This window comes from Furipterus horrens, unplaced genomic scaffold, assembly GCF_987537825.1.
Source record: "Furipterus horrens unplaced genomic scaffold, mFurHor1.1.pri manual_scaffold_10, whole genome shotgun sequence".
Lineage (NCBI taxonomy): Eukaryota > Metazoa > Chordata > Mammalia > Chiroptera > Furipteridae > Furipterus > Furipterus horrens.
This window is the reverse complement of record NW_028327180.1, coordinates 48,564,185-48,581,127: the sequence shown is the minus strand read 5'-3', so window position 1 is coordinate 48,581,127 and position 16,943 is coordinate 48,564,185. Positions and strand designations below refer to the sequence as shown.

The 16,943-nt window shown below is 54.4% G+C and overlaps 2 protein-coding genes across 2 annotated transcripts; both read left to right on the top strand.

Annotated features, from left to right (window-relative positions):
* Nucleotides 1-1,878: 1,878 nt before the first annotated feature.
* Nucleotides 1,879-8,424, top strand: TM6SF2 (transmembrane 6 superfamily member 2). The gene is made up of 10 exons (XM_090290059.1): nucleotides 1,879-2,099; nucleotides 3,663-3,766; nucleotides 4,207-4,304; nucleotides 4,374-4,477; nucleotides 4,882-4,964; nucleotides 5,413-5,537; nucleotides 5,721-5,822; nucleotides 6,169-6,261; nucleotides 6,886-7,005; nucleotides 7,927-8,424. The coding sequence occupies exons 1-10, from the start codon at nucleotides 1,894-1,896 to the stop codon at nucleotides 8,131-8,133; spliced, it is 1,242 nt and encodes a 413-aa protein (XP_090146185.1). The 5' UTR covers nucleotides 1,879-1,893; the 3' UTR covers nucleotides 8,134-8,424.
* Nucleotides 8,425-9,482: 1,058 nt separating this feature from the next.
* HAPLN4 (hyaluronan and proteoglycan link protein 4) lies at nucleotides 9,483-15,969 on the top strand. The gene is made up of 5 exons (XM_090290057.1): nucleotides 9,483-9,576; nucleotides 10,643-10,760; nucleotides 11,012-11,374; nucleotides 12,837-13,169; nucleotides 13,498-15,969. Exons 1-5 carry the CDS (start codon nucleotides 9,574-9,576, stop codon nucleotides 13,887-13,889), a joined length of 1,209 nt encoding a protein of 402 aa, XP_090146183.1. The 5' UTR covers nucleotides 9,483-9,573; the 3' UTR covers nucleotides 13,890-15,969.
* The last annotated feature ends 974 nt before the right edge of the window (nucleotides 15,970-16,943 follow it).

The following is a 16,943-nucleotide window of genomic DNA, read 5'->3' as shown; positions in this document are numbered from 1 at the left end:
TGCAGCCATGCTTGAAGTATCAGAGCCTGGGAATTTGAGGGGCCCACACTCAATTGTCCCACATGTGTACCCGGTGGGTCCTGCTTAACCTCTGTAGGCTCATTGGCTCAACTCAGCTAGAGTCTGGTTCCTGGGCCAGCTTGCAGTCACATGGTCAGTCAGCTAAAACTGAACACCAACTGTGAATTAGACTGGAGTGTGGCAGTGAACCTCTAAAAATTAAAGATTGATCAATGTTGCCAGGAGGAACTGGGAGCAAGTGGCCATGGCAGGGTCTCAGTGGGGGCTTCAGAGACTGGGAGGGCCTCAGCAGCAAAGCACAGACTGGGTGGCACAGGACACCATCCCCCTTCCATGGGTGTGCCCTGGTAGGGCAAAGAAGTGATCCGTTCCAGGGTCCTAAGAAGAGAGGAGTAGCTGTGGGCAGCCAAAGCTTCAAACAATCAGGACCCTGGGCCTTGGTCCCACACACCCCACCATGCAGGTCAAGGCCACCACTCCATTGAATTCTCAGTGACTGGGAGGCTGGCCAGACTCAGCTTGTGGACTTTACTCCCATGTACAGGTAGAGTTGAAAGAGGAGGCCTCCAAATGCTGTGTGTGTGCAGGTACCTCCTGGACAGGGGGAGCAATGCCAGGCCCCATACAGCTGGATGAGACACCCCTGGACCTGCAGTTGGCAGGGAGGGCAACCTGGAGGAGGGGACAGGGATCTGCTTTAAGGGGTGAGGAAATAGAAGAGGGTCCGTTTTGTATACAGGAAAGAGGCCTGTGGGCCATTAACACTGCCCCGATTGGGAAGGTCAAGAAACGAGACTGGAGCTTCAGGTCAGCCCAGAGGAACCTGAGGAAGGCCAGGAGATTATGTCACCCAGCTCAGAGATAGGACTCGGTGCAAGGCTAAGGAGCTGCAAAGGAAAAGGCGTGAAGGTCTCAATCTCACCCCAACCACAAGGAGTTGGGTGGCACTACTCACATTTCCAGCAGCCATAGGTACCAAGTCACAGAGAGCCTGAGGCTTGTTGGAGGGAGGGACAAAGATAGACACCTGATTCACCGTCTGGCAGGCCCCTCCCATATCCATCTCACCCTGGCCCCAGCACAGCCTCCCCGAAGCTCCCCACCTCCTAGGCCCAGGCCTGAGTTATTGCCAGGAACAGTGTTCCTGAACAAATTTCTCATCAAACTGGCTCCATCCTCACCTAATTTCAGCCCACCTCTTGGGCCCCCTCCCTCCAGTCCCAGTCATTTAAGCAGCCTCCTTTCACCCCACCCCCATCTTCAGCTGTCCACAGGGTGTCCAGGTTATATGAACGGATCTCAGCACAGAATCAGAGTCAAGGGGTCCCAATCCAAAGCCATAACCGCCTGCCGTGATATGGCCCCCAGGCTGTCAAAGCTTCACACTTGGACAAGTGTTTAAATGTGTCTCTGGCCCCCGAGTGAAAATTCAAATCCAAGGCCACCGAAAGGAATTGCACCCAAGAGGTGAGGTTAGTTCCGCCTTCAACGTGCACAGACCACGCCCTCTTGATCCTGGCCTGGGGAGGGAGGTCTGGAGAATGTGGGTGGTCGAGGCTGAGATGCAGGTGTCTTAGAATGAAGAAGGCAGGTGAGCAGAACAGGACAGGAGAACAGTTTCCTCAAAATGAAGTTTCTGGCTCGGGATCTCCAGGGTGCGAATGTCGTGTTCTAGCCTTTAATAGAAAGGGAAACTGAGGCTGGGAGGAAGGGACGGCCACTGGGGACCGCTCTGAGTCCAGCGAGGGTGTCGAGGAGGTGGGGCCACGGCGAGGGGGTGGGGCCTTGAAGGTTCGCCAGGAGCGTGCGGGGCGGCCCAGGCAGTGACAGGACCAGGGCGCCCCTGGGGGCGACCTTTGCACGGGGTGGGGCATGGCCCCTGGCAACCTTCCTCCCAGACACGCTGCCACTGCCGAGGAGGAGTCCAGCTCCCTGGAGGTCGTGCGGGCCGAACCGGAGTCCCGGGGTCGGGGCACCGCTGTTATGGACATCCCGCCGCTGGCGGGCAAGATCGCGGCTCTGTCGCTTGGCGCCCTCCCTGTGTCCTACGCGCTCAATCACGTCTCGGTGCTCTCTCAGTGCGTGCGGGAGGCCGTGGGATGGTGGGCTGCGCTAGGGGGGCGAGAAGGGGGCCAGCAAGGATGCGTACGGGATGGGCCTGGCTCCCAGCGAGTCAAGGCCCGGGATTGGGGCCTGGGTCAGAACCCCCAACCGGAAGTTACTTTCCTTCTGACCCCGAGGCTATGCTGGGGGTAGGGTCGCCTCTGGAACTTTTGGGGCCTGGGGAGAAGGGACGTTCAGAAGCAGAGTCTCCCTACAGGACAGGGTTTTGGAGAGTTTCTTGGGTTTTCACAGGGATGTGCCCAACACAGGCTCCAAAGTCGCCAAGGGTCAAAGTGTTGCCCCAGATAAAGCCCTGGTGACCGGGCTCTTGCCACGCACCCTCTGCTGCACAACCCCTGCCTACTAGGTAGTCCCTCCATCTCCTGTTAAAGGCCCGGGACTTTCTTCTCTTTGGGGCTGGCCCACCCTGTTCTTAGCCTCAGTTTACCTGCACATGCCTTGAACTCCTCTGTCCCTAACTCCAAATCTTAGCTCCTAGCCACTGGGTACCAGGCATTGGCAAAGCCCCTCACACTCCTAAACCCAGCTCGACTCAGGATATGGGGTACAGAGAGTCTGGACTGTGAGGTTGACTCCTTGGGTATAAATTCCTGGCTTTATTCACTTTTATCTCAGGTATTCCAGGTTGCCTCTGGGAGCTTCAGTTTCTTCACTGTGTAATGAACATGATCCTAGATCTCATTCCATAGTTAGTTAAGGATAATAAATCATGTGCAAAGACTCTGGTTACTATAATTGTCATTGTTGGTCAGATGGGGCCAGGAATGGGAATCCTAGTGGTTAGAGGGGTTCCAGAGAAGGTAGGGGCATGGAGAGAGTGGTGGAGAGGGAGAGAATGTATGACCTTGGATAGATTTTTGCCTTCTCTGGGCCTTGCCAAGTGTTGGGGGCTGCCCAGAGACTTGGGTTTTTTTATTGTCTGTGCAACTGATTGACCTGCCTTATCTGGTTGATGGGGACAGATCAGGGTAGAGGTGGGGTGGAGCTGATGGAGGCATTTGGACTTTAGCTGGGAGGAATCAGGAGCTTCACACAGTGAGGTATACAGAGCTGAGCATTGGAGACCATCTGGTAGGTGTGAGCCTGGGTCTGGCTATAGAGGGCCTCAGTATTGAATGACTGAGCAAACTGTCAGATATATCAGCAAGCAACAGGATAAATTCTGTAGTCAGAAGGGATTGACAGATGCACCCTCTATACCTGGCCCAAGTATAGCAATGATCTTTTCTGAAGAGTCAGAGAAAGCTTACTGGAGGAGGAGCAATGTAGATGGCACATGAAGAATAAGTAGAAGTTTGCCAAGTGGAAAAGAGACTTACGGAAGAAATTTCAAGGAGGAACAGTCGGCACCAGTCTGGTGATGGGAAGGGGCAGATTAAGGGAAAGGCATTTCTGAATGGACAGATTCTTCAGCCTCATCACCTACAGCTTCCTGGAGTCTGCTCTTGCCCTTACTTGGGTGGAGTGGGACCTCAGCACTGGGTCTGGCTTCCCTGACTTGGTTTTCCTCTTCACAGCCCCCTTGGAGTGACCTTGATGAGTGCCCTGATCCTGGGTCTTCTCTTTGTGGCTATCTATAGTTTGTCCCGTGGAGAGATCTATTACGACCCTCTCTATGCTGGTGAGTCAGTGGGAAGGTTCTAGGGAAGGGAACTGTATGAGCAAGGGCTTATTTTTCACACTGGGGGTCTTTGAAGGGCTGCCTCCATCAGACTGGGGGCTTTTGAAGGGCTCACATCAGACTGGAGAACTTCAAAGAGACTGGAAATCCCCCATTGAGTGGGGAAGGTCAGAGGCCTTCCTGTTCAGACTTGGAGCTCCTGAGGGCAAGAACTGTCTTCTGATCACTCTGGATCTCCTAAAGGCAGGAACAGTGCCTCTCCCAGCCTGGGAACCCCAAAGGCAGGGACTGTGCCTTCCCTTCAGGCAAGGTTATGGCTCATGTGACCTGTGGAGTGGGGACTGGGAGCATCTGGGTGCAGTCATTGACTGGATCTGGGTCCCTGCTGCAGCTTCAGGCCCCACCCATCCCTGGGCCTGCCCTGAACACTCTCCCCACAGTGTTTGCAGCCTTTGCCTTCACCTCGGTGGTGGACTTCCTTATTGCTCTCCAGGAGGATGGCTACATGGTGGGCTTCATGGAGTTCTACACCAAGGAGGTATGTAGGGGTTGGTCTGGGATGCCCCTTGCATGGCTGTGTGTCTGAGCCCTGCACCCGCCCCCGCAGGGTGAGCCATACCTGCGTACTGCACATGGAATCTTCATCTGCTACTGGGACGGCATTGTTCACTACCTCCTTTACCTGGCCATGGCTGGTGCCATCCGCAGAAGGTGCGAGGGGTGGGCGGCGTGGCATCTGGACCCTGGGAAACAGGTCAAGTCCTCAAGTGGGGTCTCTGACTAGAGTGGAGCCAGAAATGTCCATAGGGAGAATCAGGAGGACTCTTGAGGGCTCCAGCCAGGTGTGACCAGGAGAAGGTTCTGGAGAATGTCACTGGTGACAGTGATGGTTGGCTTTCTTCTGTTGTATCACCTTGTGCCTGGGCAGCCACTTCTATCTTTGGACAGAGGGTCTGACAGTTTATTCCTTCATTCAACTTCCTGTTGTACCTTTCATCCTGGGCAAAACTGGAAAGGACCCCGAGCTGATGAGCTCAGTATGTAGCCCTGGCCCTGGTTGGTGCTCTGAGACCGGGGATGGTTATACACTGGCCGTTCCTTCATCCCCCACACAGGAAAAGGTACCGGAACCTTGGACTGTACTGGCTTGGGTCCTTCGTCATGAGCCTCCTGGTGTTTCTCCCAGGAAACATCCTTGGTAAGGACTTGGCTTTGAGGAATCCAGCTTCCGCAGGGTTACTGCTCTGTGCCTAGCAACCCCCACTGGGTCCTCCACCCCATCCCCGAGGGCTGCAGAGGGCCCTGCATGCCTGTTCGTGCATGGTTTAAATCAGCAGCCAGCCTGCCTCTCCCCATTTTCTCTTGGAGGGGATCAAAGAACAGCTGAAATATAGGATCTGTGTCCAAAAGGTAAATTGAGTCAGGTCAGTCTGAGGAGCATGGGCATCATCTTGTAGGCACTGGGAAACCAGATATGTTAAAACTTGAGCAAGTAAGAAAAAGAAAAAGAAGAAGAAAAGCTTGAGCAAATGTGGCATTTGTGAATCATGACTTCCATCCAGGGGCTCTGGCATGGCCCACCTACCTAAAGGGCCTAGCCAGGCCCAGGAGATCCTCACTGACTGTCACTCATCTCTCCATGATAGGGAAGTACAGCTCCGAGGTCAGGCCCTCCTTCTTCCTCACTGTCCCATACGTGCTGGTCCCATGCTGGGCTGGTGTGAGGGTATTCAACCAGTCCCAGCCACCAACCTGCTATACCCCCAACGTGGTAAGTACTTGTCTTCATGCAGGCCTGTGCCCACTTACCTCAATGTCCCCCATTTGAATTGTTTCTGGTAAAAACATTCTCTCTTTGGAAGGATATCTTTGGTCATTAGGAAAGAAGAGATGAGCCTTTTTAGAGTGCCTGTTGGATAGCAGACATCTTACACTGTCTCTCTCCTATGGGCAGGTGCAAGAGGAGCAAAGAAAGGGCCTTTTGCAGCGCCCAGCTGACCTGGCCCTCATCATATACCTCTTACTTGCTGGGTTCTTCACTCTCTTCCGGGGCCTTGTGAGTCTGGCTAGCCTACCCTTCTCCTACCTTCAGCCTTCCTCCCTGGCCTTCCCTTCCCACATATATTCCTTTACTCAGTACAAAAGGGCCACTGCTCTCCCATCTGATCATCAGAGAAGTTTTCCCTTGAGTCTTCAATGAGTTCTTCATTGAGTGTTTCATCACAAAGCCCCATTCCCTGTAGCCTTCTCCCCAGCTCCAATATCTGTAAATTCTCAGCCAGAGGAGAGAATTAAGACTCGGGGAGGCCAGAGTGAGGGGTGTGGGACTGCCTGGGAGGATGGGAAAGGTATCTGTGAGAGGGATGTTTGAGGTGGGTTGTTGGTTTTTCTGTTGGCCCCAGGTGGTGCTTGACTGCCCCACAGATGCTTGCTTTGTCTATATCTATCAGTATGAACCATACCTGCGGGACCCTGTGGCCTACCCAAAGGTGCAGGTGAGAAGGCAGGTGGGAGGAGAGGACCATGATCCTGCCATGCATAAGGGTCGACTGGGCCTCTTTGAAGCAGGTGCCAAAAACACAAGTCAAACTGGCAGGAGCACATATGAAATTATTGTCCTACCAAAAAAGTATAGACAGACATAGTATCAGATATGGCTGGATCTAGGAACTCAAGGAGAATTCTGTCTCTGGGCTCTGCTTTCTTTGGATGGGTTCCACTCTCACATGGTTCCTTTGTGGGATGACAGAGAGAGCCTTGGGTAACTCCAGGCTTTCTTCCACCCTACTTAGCCACCCCAGAGTAATGTGAGCCTTTTATTTCCCCAGAGCTTACACACAAGTCTCAGGCAGGCTCTGGCTTGGCCGAGTTTGAATCATATGTCCATCATGTAGCTGATCACTGTGCCAGGAATTATGTGGGTGGGCTCAGTGTGTATGTGCATGGGGGGAGGGGGGACTATCCAAAGGAAATAAAGGGGCAGGTTGAACAGGGTAGAATATAAAAAGAGCCTCTATCATGGGTGGGGCTCCTAGATCCTCCCAGAGGCCTTCATTGGAGGGGCCTCACGAGACCCATCTGAGGCAGCTGCTCATCCTCATTGACTCTGTGTCCCCCAGATGCTGGTGTATATGTTCTATGCATTGCCCTTCTATGGCCTGGCTGCCTATGCCCTTATCTTTCCTGGCTGTTTCTGGCTGCCTGACTGGGCCTTGGTGTTTGCTGGAGCCATTGGCCAGGTGAGGTGGTGTGGGGTGGGGAGGGGCAGGTGCATAAGGAAGAAAGTTTCTGTCTACCCATCAATTGCTTTTGTGCTGTCCCTGGGCAGGGTGATGCTGGGCCCCTGAGAGGCCCCAGCTTCAGCTCAGTACCTTCAGGACTCCCTAGCCTGGGGGAGAAAGAGCTAGACACAGACCCCCCACCCCCATGGGGTCAGAACTGAAGAGAGGGAGGGACAGAGGCTGAGAGGGATTCCAGAGAGGACAGATTTCTTAGAAGAAGGAGTTATAGGAACTGGGCTTAGACATATGGCTATGAGTTCTCCAGGCAGGAAAGGGCATTCTAGGAATGGGAATAGTATAAGGCACAGTGGGGGACAGTGACTCAGTAGAGCCATAACAAAGGTAAAGGCAGAAGCAAGAGAAATTGGCAGCTAGATGCTAAGGGCTTTGAACTCTGACCTTGGGGGACTTGTGTATAGAAAGATGGAAAGCCACGGGGGCAGTGGTGGACCCAGTGAGAGCTAGGGGTCTATTTTTGGGTTCCTGATGGGATAGGATAAAGGCTGGGCCCAGGTCAGAGCAGTGGGTCCAGGAGGACATCTGTGGAGTAGAATCAACAAGATTTGTGTCAAGGGCTGCTACCTGGGGTAGGGAAGAGTTGGATCCAGATCAGAGAGATGGGATGCAGATAGAGTGAACATGGTTCCAGTTAGGCAGCTGGGGAGAGACCCACAGACAGATGTACAAGGACAGACAGGACCTATGGAGACAGGGATGCTTAGAGACAGACAAATGGACTGAAAAGGAGAGATAGATGGGTCAGCAGAGCCAACCATATGGGGACAGGGACCCTCTGAGCTCCCAAGGGCGAGATGTTGGTGATACCGGGACTGGTTCTCTCCCAGCCCCTGACATCCATCCTCCCTGTGTGGCCACCAGGCGCAGTTCTCGCACATGGGTGCCTCAATGCACCTGCGCACACCCTTCACCTATCGTGTCCCGGAGGATGCCTGGGCCTGCTTCCTCCTGTGCAACCTGCTGTATGCGCTGGGCCCCCACCTGCTGGCCTACCGTTGCCTGCTGTGGCCAGCCTTCTTCCTGCACCAGCCCTCCAGCTCCCCAGCTCCCCACAAAAAGCAGCAGTGAGGGGACTATGGAATTCCCCAGGACTCTGTTAACACACCTTCCTGTCCCCAGAAGGGTAAGCTGCGTTTTTTAGAGGCAGGAGGTACATCCCTGTTGTCTTTGTTCCTGGCTATGGTGGTTTCAAGGCCAGCTGGTGGGATGGATGACCCAAGGCCAGGTGTTCCAGCAGAGGACCACAGCCATGTGCAGCTGGCACTGCTCCCAGCCCTCTACGGATTCTTTGACTCCCTTGCAGAATTGACCCATTACCCCCATGGATCCTTTTATTAAAAGCCCTTTTGATGTCTAAAATGTTTCTGCCTGAGTGTTTCAGGGGGCAGTGGTGAGGGACTGTCTTCTCAGACCCCACAAAGGCCCATCATCACTGCCTCTCCTGTCAGGAGCTGAAGGTGCCAGACAGCAGGAGTCTGCCTCTGGTTGGTGTGCAGCTCCACTTTCCAGATGGGGAAAACAGAGGTTTGAAGACTTCAGAACCTGCCCGAAGTCACAGTCAGGAGAAGAGTTCAAAGTCCTATCTCTGCCAATAAGTATAATAATAGTGTGGCACAGTTATTAAGCACCTACTGGTTACATGCCAAGGGCTAACCTCGAATGCTATAATATGCTGGATCTCACCCCATACTCCAGATGAGGAAACTGAGCCTGCAGGAGGTGAAGGTCCTGGTCTGAGGTCACACCTTCTGGATGCAGCTAAGAACCGAGCCCCGGCCACTTCAATCACAGAGCTCATTTATAACCCTGCCTCTCCTGTCTAGTTGGCTCATACTTTGGGGAACCAGCCTGGAGAGGCAGCCAAAGGGTTGGGGAAAGATCTCATTGTTTCCTGGTTTGATTATTGAAGGGCCACGTTCAGGGATGACAGGCCCAGACTGGGGTGAGGGGCTTAGTCAGGCTCCCCTGCTCCTTACCCCTACCAACATTTATTAGGCACCAAGGTCCCAGGGTGGGTGAGGGGCAGAGTCAGATTTGGATCTGTTGCTCCTGCATGAGTGGGTGACTGCGCAGAGTGAGTACCTTTTCAGTGCCAGAGCCCAGGACAACGGGATGGTCATCCAGTGACAAACGGACCTGCAGGCTAAGCCCCCTGCCCATGCAGGGTACTGAGATGGGAGACCATCAGGCCGCCCTCCTGAGTTTTAAAGATGGTTAGACTGTGGCCCAGAGAAGTTCCTCCGCGGGCCCACAGTCAGCCAGCAAGGGCAGGAACCTGGTCCTGTACTCACTATCCAATGCCTTTCGCAGGCAGGTTTCCTCTCCGCGGAGCGCACCTCCGCTTTCCCTTTAACAATCCCCTTCCCCCACCACCTAGTCCGCCTCCCTCCTCCCCTTGCAGGCAGTCGTCAGGATTGCGCTGCCTGCTGAGACCTGCCGTCCTTTCCGAGTGTGCCTGGAGCGCAGTCCTGGAGCGTAGGGGCCGCTCGGCGGGGGCATACTAGCAGCATGGTGAGTGGGACCAAGGCAAGGGCCCCGATAGGTCCTCCTTCTGGGATCTGGGCTCTGTCTACGTCCCTCCGTGTTCCTGTCTCCAGTCTCCCACTCCATCTCTCCAATCCCTTGTCTCTCACCCTCCTTCTCGAACTCTCTGCCTCTCCTTCTCCATCCCTCTTCCTACATTTACCCCCCCCCCTTTTTTTCTGGTTTCTTGTCTTTCCCTCTCTGGGTCTCCTTGCCTCTTGCTACCCCAGTGTCTCCCTCTTTTTTGTGTTTCTCTCTCTCGCTCTCCTCTCCTTTTTCAGTCTCTCTCACTCCCTCTGCATATCTTTCTCTGCATCTTTGTCACTCTCCGTCTTTTCTTCCTCTTTATCCCTCTCTCTCTTTTCTATCTTCATCTCTCCGTTTTTCCCTCTGTGTCTCTTTCTTTTTTCTTGCCCTCTCTGTGTCTCTCCTTCTTTCAACAACTCCCCCGCACCCACCCCCACCCCTGCCCCGGCCCGGTTTGCTGCAGTCTCCTGGCGCATGGGTAACCTTGCAGCTGCCGCTGCTCCAGCTCCTCCCCCTTCCTCCTTTTCTAGGCCTGGGCGGGAGGGAGAAGGGGGCGGGGCTTCGAGCCGGCAGGTGTTGGGGTTAGGGGATCAGGGACTAAGGGAGGGTGAGTTCAGCAGCGTGGGTTTTGCGCTAGAGGGAGGGTGTGAGGTCTCAGGAAAGGGGAGGGGAAATTTTGCCAAGCTTCCTGGGGGAGTACTCTGGGACCCTAGCCGAGGAGACCTGGGCATGTGAGAAGTTCTTGCCATGGAGAAGGAAGGCCAAGGGGCTAATCCTCTAAAGCAGCAGTCCCCAACATTTTTGGCACCAGGGACCGGTTTCATGGAAGACAATTTTTCCAAAGACCGGTGTTGTGGGGGGGCATCATTTTGGGATTATTCAAGTGCATTACATTCAAGCTCACCTCCTGCTGTGCACCTGGTTCTTAACAGGTCGTGGACCGGTACTGGTCCGCGGCCCAGAGGTTGGGGACCCCTGCTCTAAAGGCAAAGGCCAGGAGGTTGGACTGAGCACCTGGTGCCCCCAGGTGTGGGCTCCGGTGGCCCTCAGTCCCCGCGTGCTCTGGGCTGTGGCCTGGGGAGTCTTGCTGTTCGTGGCCCCCGCAGGGGCACAGCGTGGCCGGAAGAAAGTTGTGCACGTGCTCGGTAAGTCAGTGAACTGTGTCCAAGTGTGACTGCTGGGGTCCATGGAGAGGGGAAAGGGGAGGTCACTGGGTATTCCTAACGGCCACAGTTCCCCATCTCCTCCCCCTCCCAGTCTCCTCCCTGAGCCCCTTTATCCATTTGATTTATCCCCACCCAAGTTTAATAACCACATCCCCTTCCAGGGTCCCCCTCCCCAGGTTTCCCACCTCACCCCTAGGACCCTCTTCTAAACCCTCTTTAATTGCCCACAGAGGGTGAGTCTGGCTCGGTGGTGGTGCAGACAGCTCCTGGGCAGGTGGTCAGCCATCGAGGTGGCACTATCGTTTTGCCCTGCCGTTACCACTACGAGGCAGCCATCCATAGCCACGACGGCGTCCGTCTCAAGTGGACTAAGGTGGTGGAGCCACTGGCCTTTACCGATGTCTTTGTGGCGCTGGGCTCCCAACACCGGGCATTTGGAAGCTACCGCGGGCGGGCCGAGCTTCAGGGTGATGGTCCAGGGGACGCCTCCTTGGTTCTCCGAAATGTCACGCTGCAGGACTATGGGCGCTATGAATGCGAGGTCACCAATGAACTAGAGGATGACACTGGCATGGTCAAGCTGGACCTGGAAGGTGACCAGCCTGTGGGTGGGATAAGATGCATTTCTAAGGGAGGAGAGGTGAGGGTATGGCAAGGAAGAGAAACCAAATCATTGGCCTGAAGGAATTTAGAGGCTTAGTAGGGTAGTTTTGATTCAGGGTGATTATTGCCACCAAGGGATACTACAAAGGCTAGAAGGGGGTTGCTGGTAGAATCTGGTGGATGAAGGTCAAGGATACTGTGAAATATACCACAAAGCGCAGGACAGTCCCCCACAGCAAATAATGATCCGGTCCAAAATGCCAATAGTGAGGATGTTGGGAAACCCCGGGGTAGGATTCAGGCAGTGAGGCCCAGGCATTCACACCATGTCTGGAATCATCCCTCAACTCTGCTTCCCTTGGTGGACTTTCCTCTTGCAAGTTTTCCCTGATGGAACCAAAAATTCCTGCCAGGCATCTTCCCTCCCAACTTAGCAACTGATTTCCTAGGGGTGCTAGCTAGAGTCCCAGAGTTGTCCCTCCCTGGGCCCAGCTTTTGAGTCATGTGCCAATCTGTGAGCCAATTACTGTGGCTGGGAGATGGGATGCTCTGATTGGCTGACTGTGGAGCTGGGAGGTGGGGTTTCTATCTGAAGAATTCCCTTCCACCTGGTTTGTCTTCTTCAGTCATTTAGAAGATGTTTGGAAAGATTTTATGGCCTTCTCTTACCGAACTTCCCAACAATAGCAAATAACAACACAATAGCAGCAATGTTCCTTCATTGGGTGTTTTCTATGCACTGGAGCGTGGTTAAAGGTAAAACCCCTGGGGGTGATTCAACTGGCTTAGAGAGGCTAGAGCCTTATCCATGGCACAAACTAGTGAGTATCAGAACCAGGACTTAAACCTGGTCACGCTCCAGCTCTTCTCCCTGGCCCCTGTTTGTCTCATTTCTGCAACTGCTGAGGTACCCAACTGACCCCTGAGGTCCACCCTTCAAACACAGACACACAGAACACTTACGAGCTGAGCTGATTGCAAATCTGATGAGGGATGGGTTATAACAACTCACAGTGGAAGGGAAACCAACAGGTACTTCACTGGACAATGCTAGGGATCAAAGGGAGTTTTGCCCAGGGTCATCCTTTCAGGAGCTCCCAGTGTGGGGGAGCCAGCACTGAACACAGACATTCCTAGTTTTGTGGACTCAGGGCTTGACAAGAGAGAAGGTCCCAGTGCAGTTCAACAGGTGGAAAGAATATGAGCAAAGGTCTCCAGCGGTGGAAAGGGAATAGACATGATTAAGTATGTTAAGGAGGAGGGTCAAGTGAACCAAGCTCAAGGCAAAGGAAAGTATGAGGGGTGTGAGCTGGGAAAAATGCATGGTCAGTTCTGAGACCAGAGTGAAGGATGAACTGCAAGATCTAGGTTGAAGAGACACAAGGCACCCCAGATATCAGGTGGGTGGAGGGTGGCTGGGAGACCTGAGCTGAGCCCCGTGTGTCCTCCCAGGCGTGGTCTTCCCTTACCATCCACGTGGAGGCCGCTACAAGCTGACCTTCACGGAAGCGCAGCGCGCATGCGCTGAGCAGGACGGCATCCTGGCGTCAGCAGAGCAGCTGCACACGGCCTGGCGCGACGGCCTGGACTGGTGCAACGCCGGCTGGCTGCGCGATGGCTCGGTGCAGTACCCGGTGAGCCAGCCCCGGGAGCCCTGTGGAGGCCTGGGCGGGGCCGGGAGCACCAGGATTGGCGGAGGTGCCTCCGGGGGTGTGCGCAACTACGGCTACCGCCATAACGCTGAGGAACGCTACGATGCCTTCTGCTTCACTTCCAACCTCCCGGGTGCGTAGTCCGCGTCCGCCCCCACCCCTTGCAAAAGGTCTTTCCTGGGTTCCCCTCCCTCTCAGTATTTCCCATTCCATCCCACCCCAGTTTCCTCTCTCCTGCCCTTACCCTCTAGGGGCCAGACCAGGCGATCCCTTCCCTGGGACCACCACAGTGAGCAAATTGACGCTGTCCAGGCCGAGGCTGGGGTCCCGGGCTGCATGGGAGGGGGTTCCCTTTCATTTTGAGGCCTGGGTTCTAGGCTTTAGGTGGGCGGAGGGAGTGTCCTGAATCCTGAGGAGGCCACCTCCCGGGTGCGGCCTAACAACTCCCGCAAATCCCGCAGGGCGAGTGTTTTTCCTGAAGCCACTGCGGCCCCTGCCCTTTTCTGGAGCAGCACGTGCGTGTGCGGCGCGTGGCGCTGCCCTGGCCAAGGTGGGGCAGCTCTTCGCCGCGTGGAAGTTACAACTGCTGGACCGTTGCACGGCGGGCTGGCTAGCGGATGGGAGCGCGCGCTACCCTATCGTGAACCCCCGTGCGCGCTGTGGCGGTCAACGGCCGGGTGTGCGCAACCTCGGGTTCCCGGATGCCACGCGCAGCCTCTTCGGAGTTTACTGTTATCGCGCGCCCGGAGTGCCCGACCCTGCACCTGGAGGCTGGGGCTGGGGCTGGGCGGGAGGTGGCGGCTGGGCCGGGGGAGCACGAGACCCTGCTGCCTGGACCCCTCTACGCGTCTAGGCCCAGGGTGTGGACGGCTGGGAGACTTGGCGGCTGGCCGAGTGCCCTGCTGTCCCCTGGAGAAGGACCACATCCCCTGAGGAGCCCTGCAGGCTGACCAGCCTCCTCTGGTCCTTGAACACTGACCACACTCCCAAAACCGGCCAGTCCCAGGAGACAGGTCCCCTGGAGTCTCCTGGACACTAAGCAAGTCCCACTTTCTTGGACAGTAGATTTCCCCTACTCCCCCGACTTTCTCTAGGAGACCAAACACACCCTCTGAGGACCCCTGGAGGCCAACAGACCCCGAGGTCTCCTGAAGATTACTCCTCCAGAGGTCACCTGGACACAGGTGGAACCATCCCCAAAGTCTCCTGGAGGCTGGACCCCCAGGATTATCTGGAGACTGGCCACACACCCTCTGTATCTCCCTGGAGTCTGCAGACTTAATGGTCACCTGACAACTGAACCATCCTCCCATCGCCTGTAGAGGAGTTAGAAACCACAGAGTTGGACAGGTGACCATGGCCCCATAGTCACATGGAGACTGTGGGCTCCTGTCCTCTTCCCTACGGTGATCTGTTGACTGGGTATTCCCGTTCTTCTGCCCTCCCTCTTGAGTCCCCTAAAGTTTCATAGTAGCAGACCAAGTCCCCAGGTCAACGTGAAGAATAGCTCCATCTCTAGTTTCAGGGGAGACCACCCTTTGTCAACTTTCAGACAGACTGACACACCCCAGCTGGGTCGCTTGACTTGGTGGCTGTGCCCCACCCTCAGGTATCTCTCTCTGGAAGGGCAAGTCCAGCTCCACCTGGCCTCCTTTTACCTGGCTGTCACCAAAGAGACCATCCCAGGACCCAGGGACCTCTAAAATCCATGTTACATGCTATGGAGGCAGGCCAACCCATTTCCCATTGTCACTAAGGTGACCAGTCCAGCTTCTATCTGTCACCTAGAATCATACAGCCCTTCCCTCATCAGTCACACCCATGGAGATAGTACCTCCCTCCTCTAGCTGTAACCATGGATACTGCACATTCCCTGTCTCACCAGCCACCACCCCAGAGACCTACAACTCCACTTCCAACAGCCTCAAAGACCACCTCCCCCTAACTGTCCAGACAGTGAACCAACGTTCAGTTCTCCAGCTCTCACCATGGAAATGGGCTGCCCTTTCCCCAGGCCCACCCCAGCTCCTTGCCACCCTCCAAGCTCCACAGCTGTTGCTACAGAGACCAAAGTGGAGCCTGAGGTACAAAACACCTGTCTGCCTAGGCTTTTCCTTGTCAGCAGGGCCCTACTCACCAAGCTGTCACCATAGAGGGTGTTAATGTCATCCCCCATGACAACCAACCCCTGATCCCCAGCTCTCAGGAATTAATCACCATGGCAGAACTGTACTTTGTAGTCTTAATGGCTGCCCCTTCACCAAATGGGCTCAGCCCCAGGCAGCATCCTCAGATAGGGCTGGACTTCCGGAGCTGCTGGACACCCTCTGTTGGCATGCTAACTATACCCCAGACAGCAGCTGTGCACGACACACCCTTGCAACACCCAGGTGTTTTCATTGCCTCTGTACAGATGAGCAAACTGAGGCACTGGCATGCCTTGGCCCTTTGAGCTGTGCAAGCACTGGGTTTCCCTTTTTCTCTCTGAGACCCATCCTCATTCTCACCTAGCTCATCTCTCCTTCCCTACTTCCTCCCCCACCCCATTTCCCTCCTTAGAGATCCAGGAGAGATGGAATGTTTTTAAACCTCAAAATCCACTCCGAGCTCCAGATTTTAAGGGAGATTCTTGCTAAAAAGTTAGGACGCAGCCAAACTCCCCAGTGTAGAGAGCCACCCAGCCATGGGGAATCCCAATCCCGAGGTCTTTCCCAGAGTAGCACTGGCGACCCTCCTGGAGCCTCCTTTACCATCCCATCCATCTTGAGGAAACCCATCTGTGGATTGGGAACCACACTGGCTTCATTCTAATCCTGCCTGTGACCAAGTGACAAAGCCCCTGAGCCTATTTCTTCCTCTGTAGCAGGGCTGTTCTGAGGTCCCAGTGAGTACAAAGCATACAGCAGGGGCTCAATAAATCTTTTTTTTTTCCCAATGAATGAGAAAAAGAGTCAGCCAGTGAATAATTACTTCAAAATGCAATTTGGTGGACAGAATGTTTCCCAGCAGGGGTACTTGGTGATGATTCAGTCAGAAATCTCCCCTCATTTCTCAGGACCACATTCCACTTGAGCCCTTCTCCTCCTATTTGCCTTCCACTCTCCTTTGAGCTACCCACTATAGGTCTGACTCTTCTTGTCCTCATTGGTTCTTCTCAATACCCAGGAACAAAGTGTGTGAAACTGGATGGGAATTTCTTCTCCAGGAAGGCAGAGAAGTTGAAAATTTTTCTGGGGTGTAGGGGTGTGGTAGGGGAGGAGGTATGGAATGATCTGTATTGGAAGTTTCTGGGATAAAAACAAAGGAAGAAGAGAAGAAAGTGTAAAGGTCTGATTTGGTTGTAGAAGTGGGATGGTTAATGTAATTGCTCATCCTTCAATACCAGACTTGACGAAGTTTCCAGAAGCAAACTGTTCTTCTGAATGCAGGGTCCAGCTCCTTGGTTAAACTGCCTTGCACTCCACCTGGGCCTTAGCTTCCTCTAATAGGGGCTGGTGAGGGGCATGTTTCCAGAGATGTGTGTATAGGATTTCTTCCATCCTGTCTTTGCTGGCATTCTTTCTCTCTTCTACCATTCCAGCTCCTTGTTTTCCCCTGGGTATGAACTTGAATGCCTCTCATTCCATGAGCTATGAAGGGATTGACTCCACCCCCTTCCAGCTCTGCCAATGAGAGACATGGTTCATTTCCCTGGGCAGCCCTGATTGGTCCAGGGATGGACATGGCCCCATGCAGACCAGTAAGATGCAGCCCCTGGGATTTTGGTGGAAGATTGGTCAGAGGGAAACTTCCTTCTGCTGGCGTAGCTGCACTGTTGGACTGGATGTCTCCAGGGTCTACCAGGAGGACACCTATGGGACGGCAACTAGGATGAAATACCTTCCTGAAGCCAGGTATTCAGAAAAAT

Bases quoted from the DNA above. Each gene is read 5' to 3' on its own strand.
- TM6SF2 (XM_090290059.1), top strand. From the start codon at position 1,894: ATGGCCCCTGGCAACCTTCCTCCCAGACACGCTGCCACTGCCGAGGAG. The intron at 5,538-5,720 runs GTAAGTACTTGT...TCCTATGGGCAG, and splicing joins CCTGCTATACCCCCAACGTG to GTGCAAGAGGAGCAAAGAAA. The intron at 7,006-7,926 runs GTGAGGTGGTGT...TGTGGCCACCAG, and splicing joins TTGCTGGAGCCATTGGCCAG to GCGCAGTTCTCGCACATGGG.
- HAPLN4 (XM_090290057.1), top strand. The intron at 10,761-11,011 runs GTAAGTCAGTGA...AATTGCCCACAG, and splicing joins GAAAGTTGTGCACGTGCTCG to AGGGTGAGTCTGGCTCGGTG. The intron at 13,170-13,497 runs GTGCGTAGTCCG...CAAATCCCGCAG, and splicing joins CTTCACTTCCAACCTCCCGG to GGCGAGTGTTTTTCCTGAAG.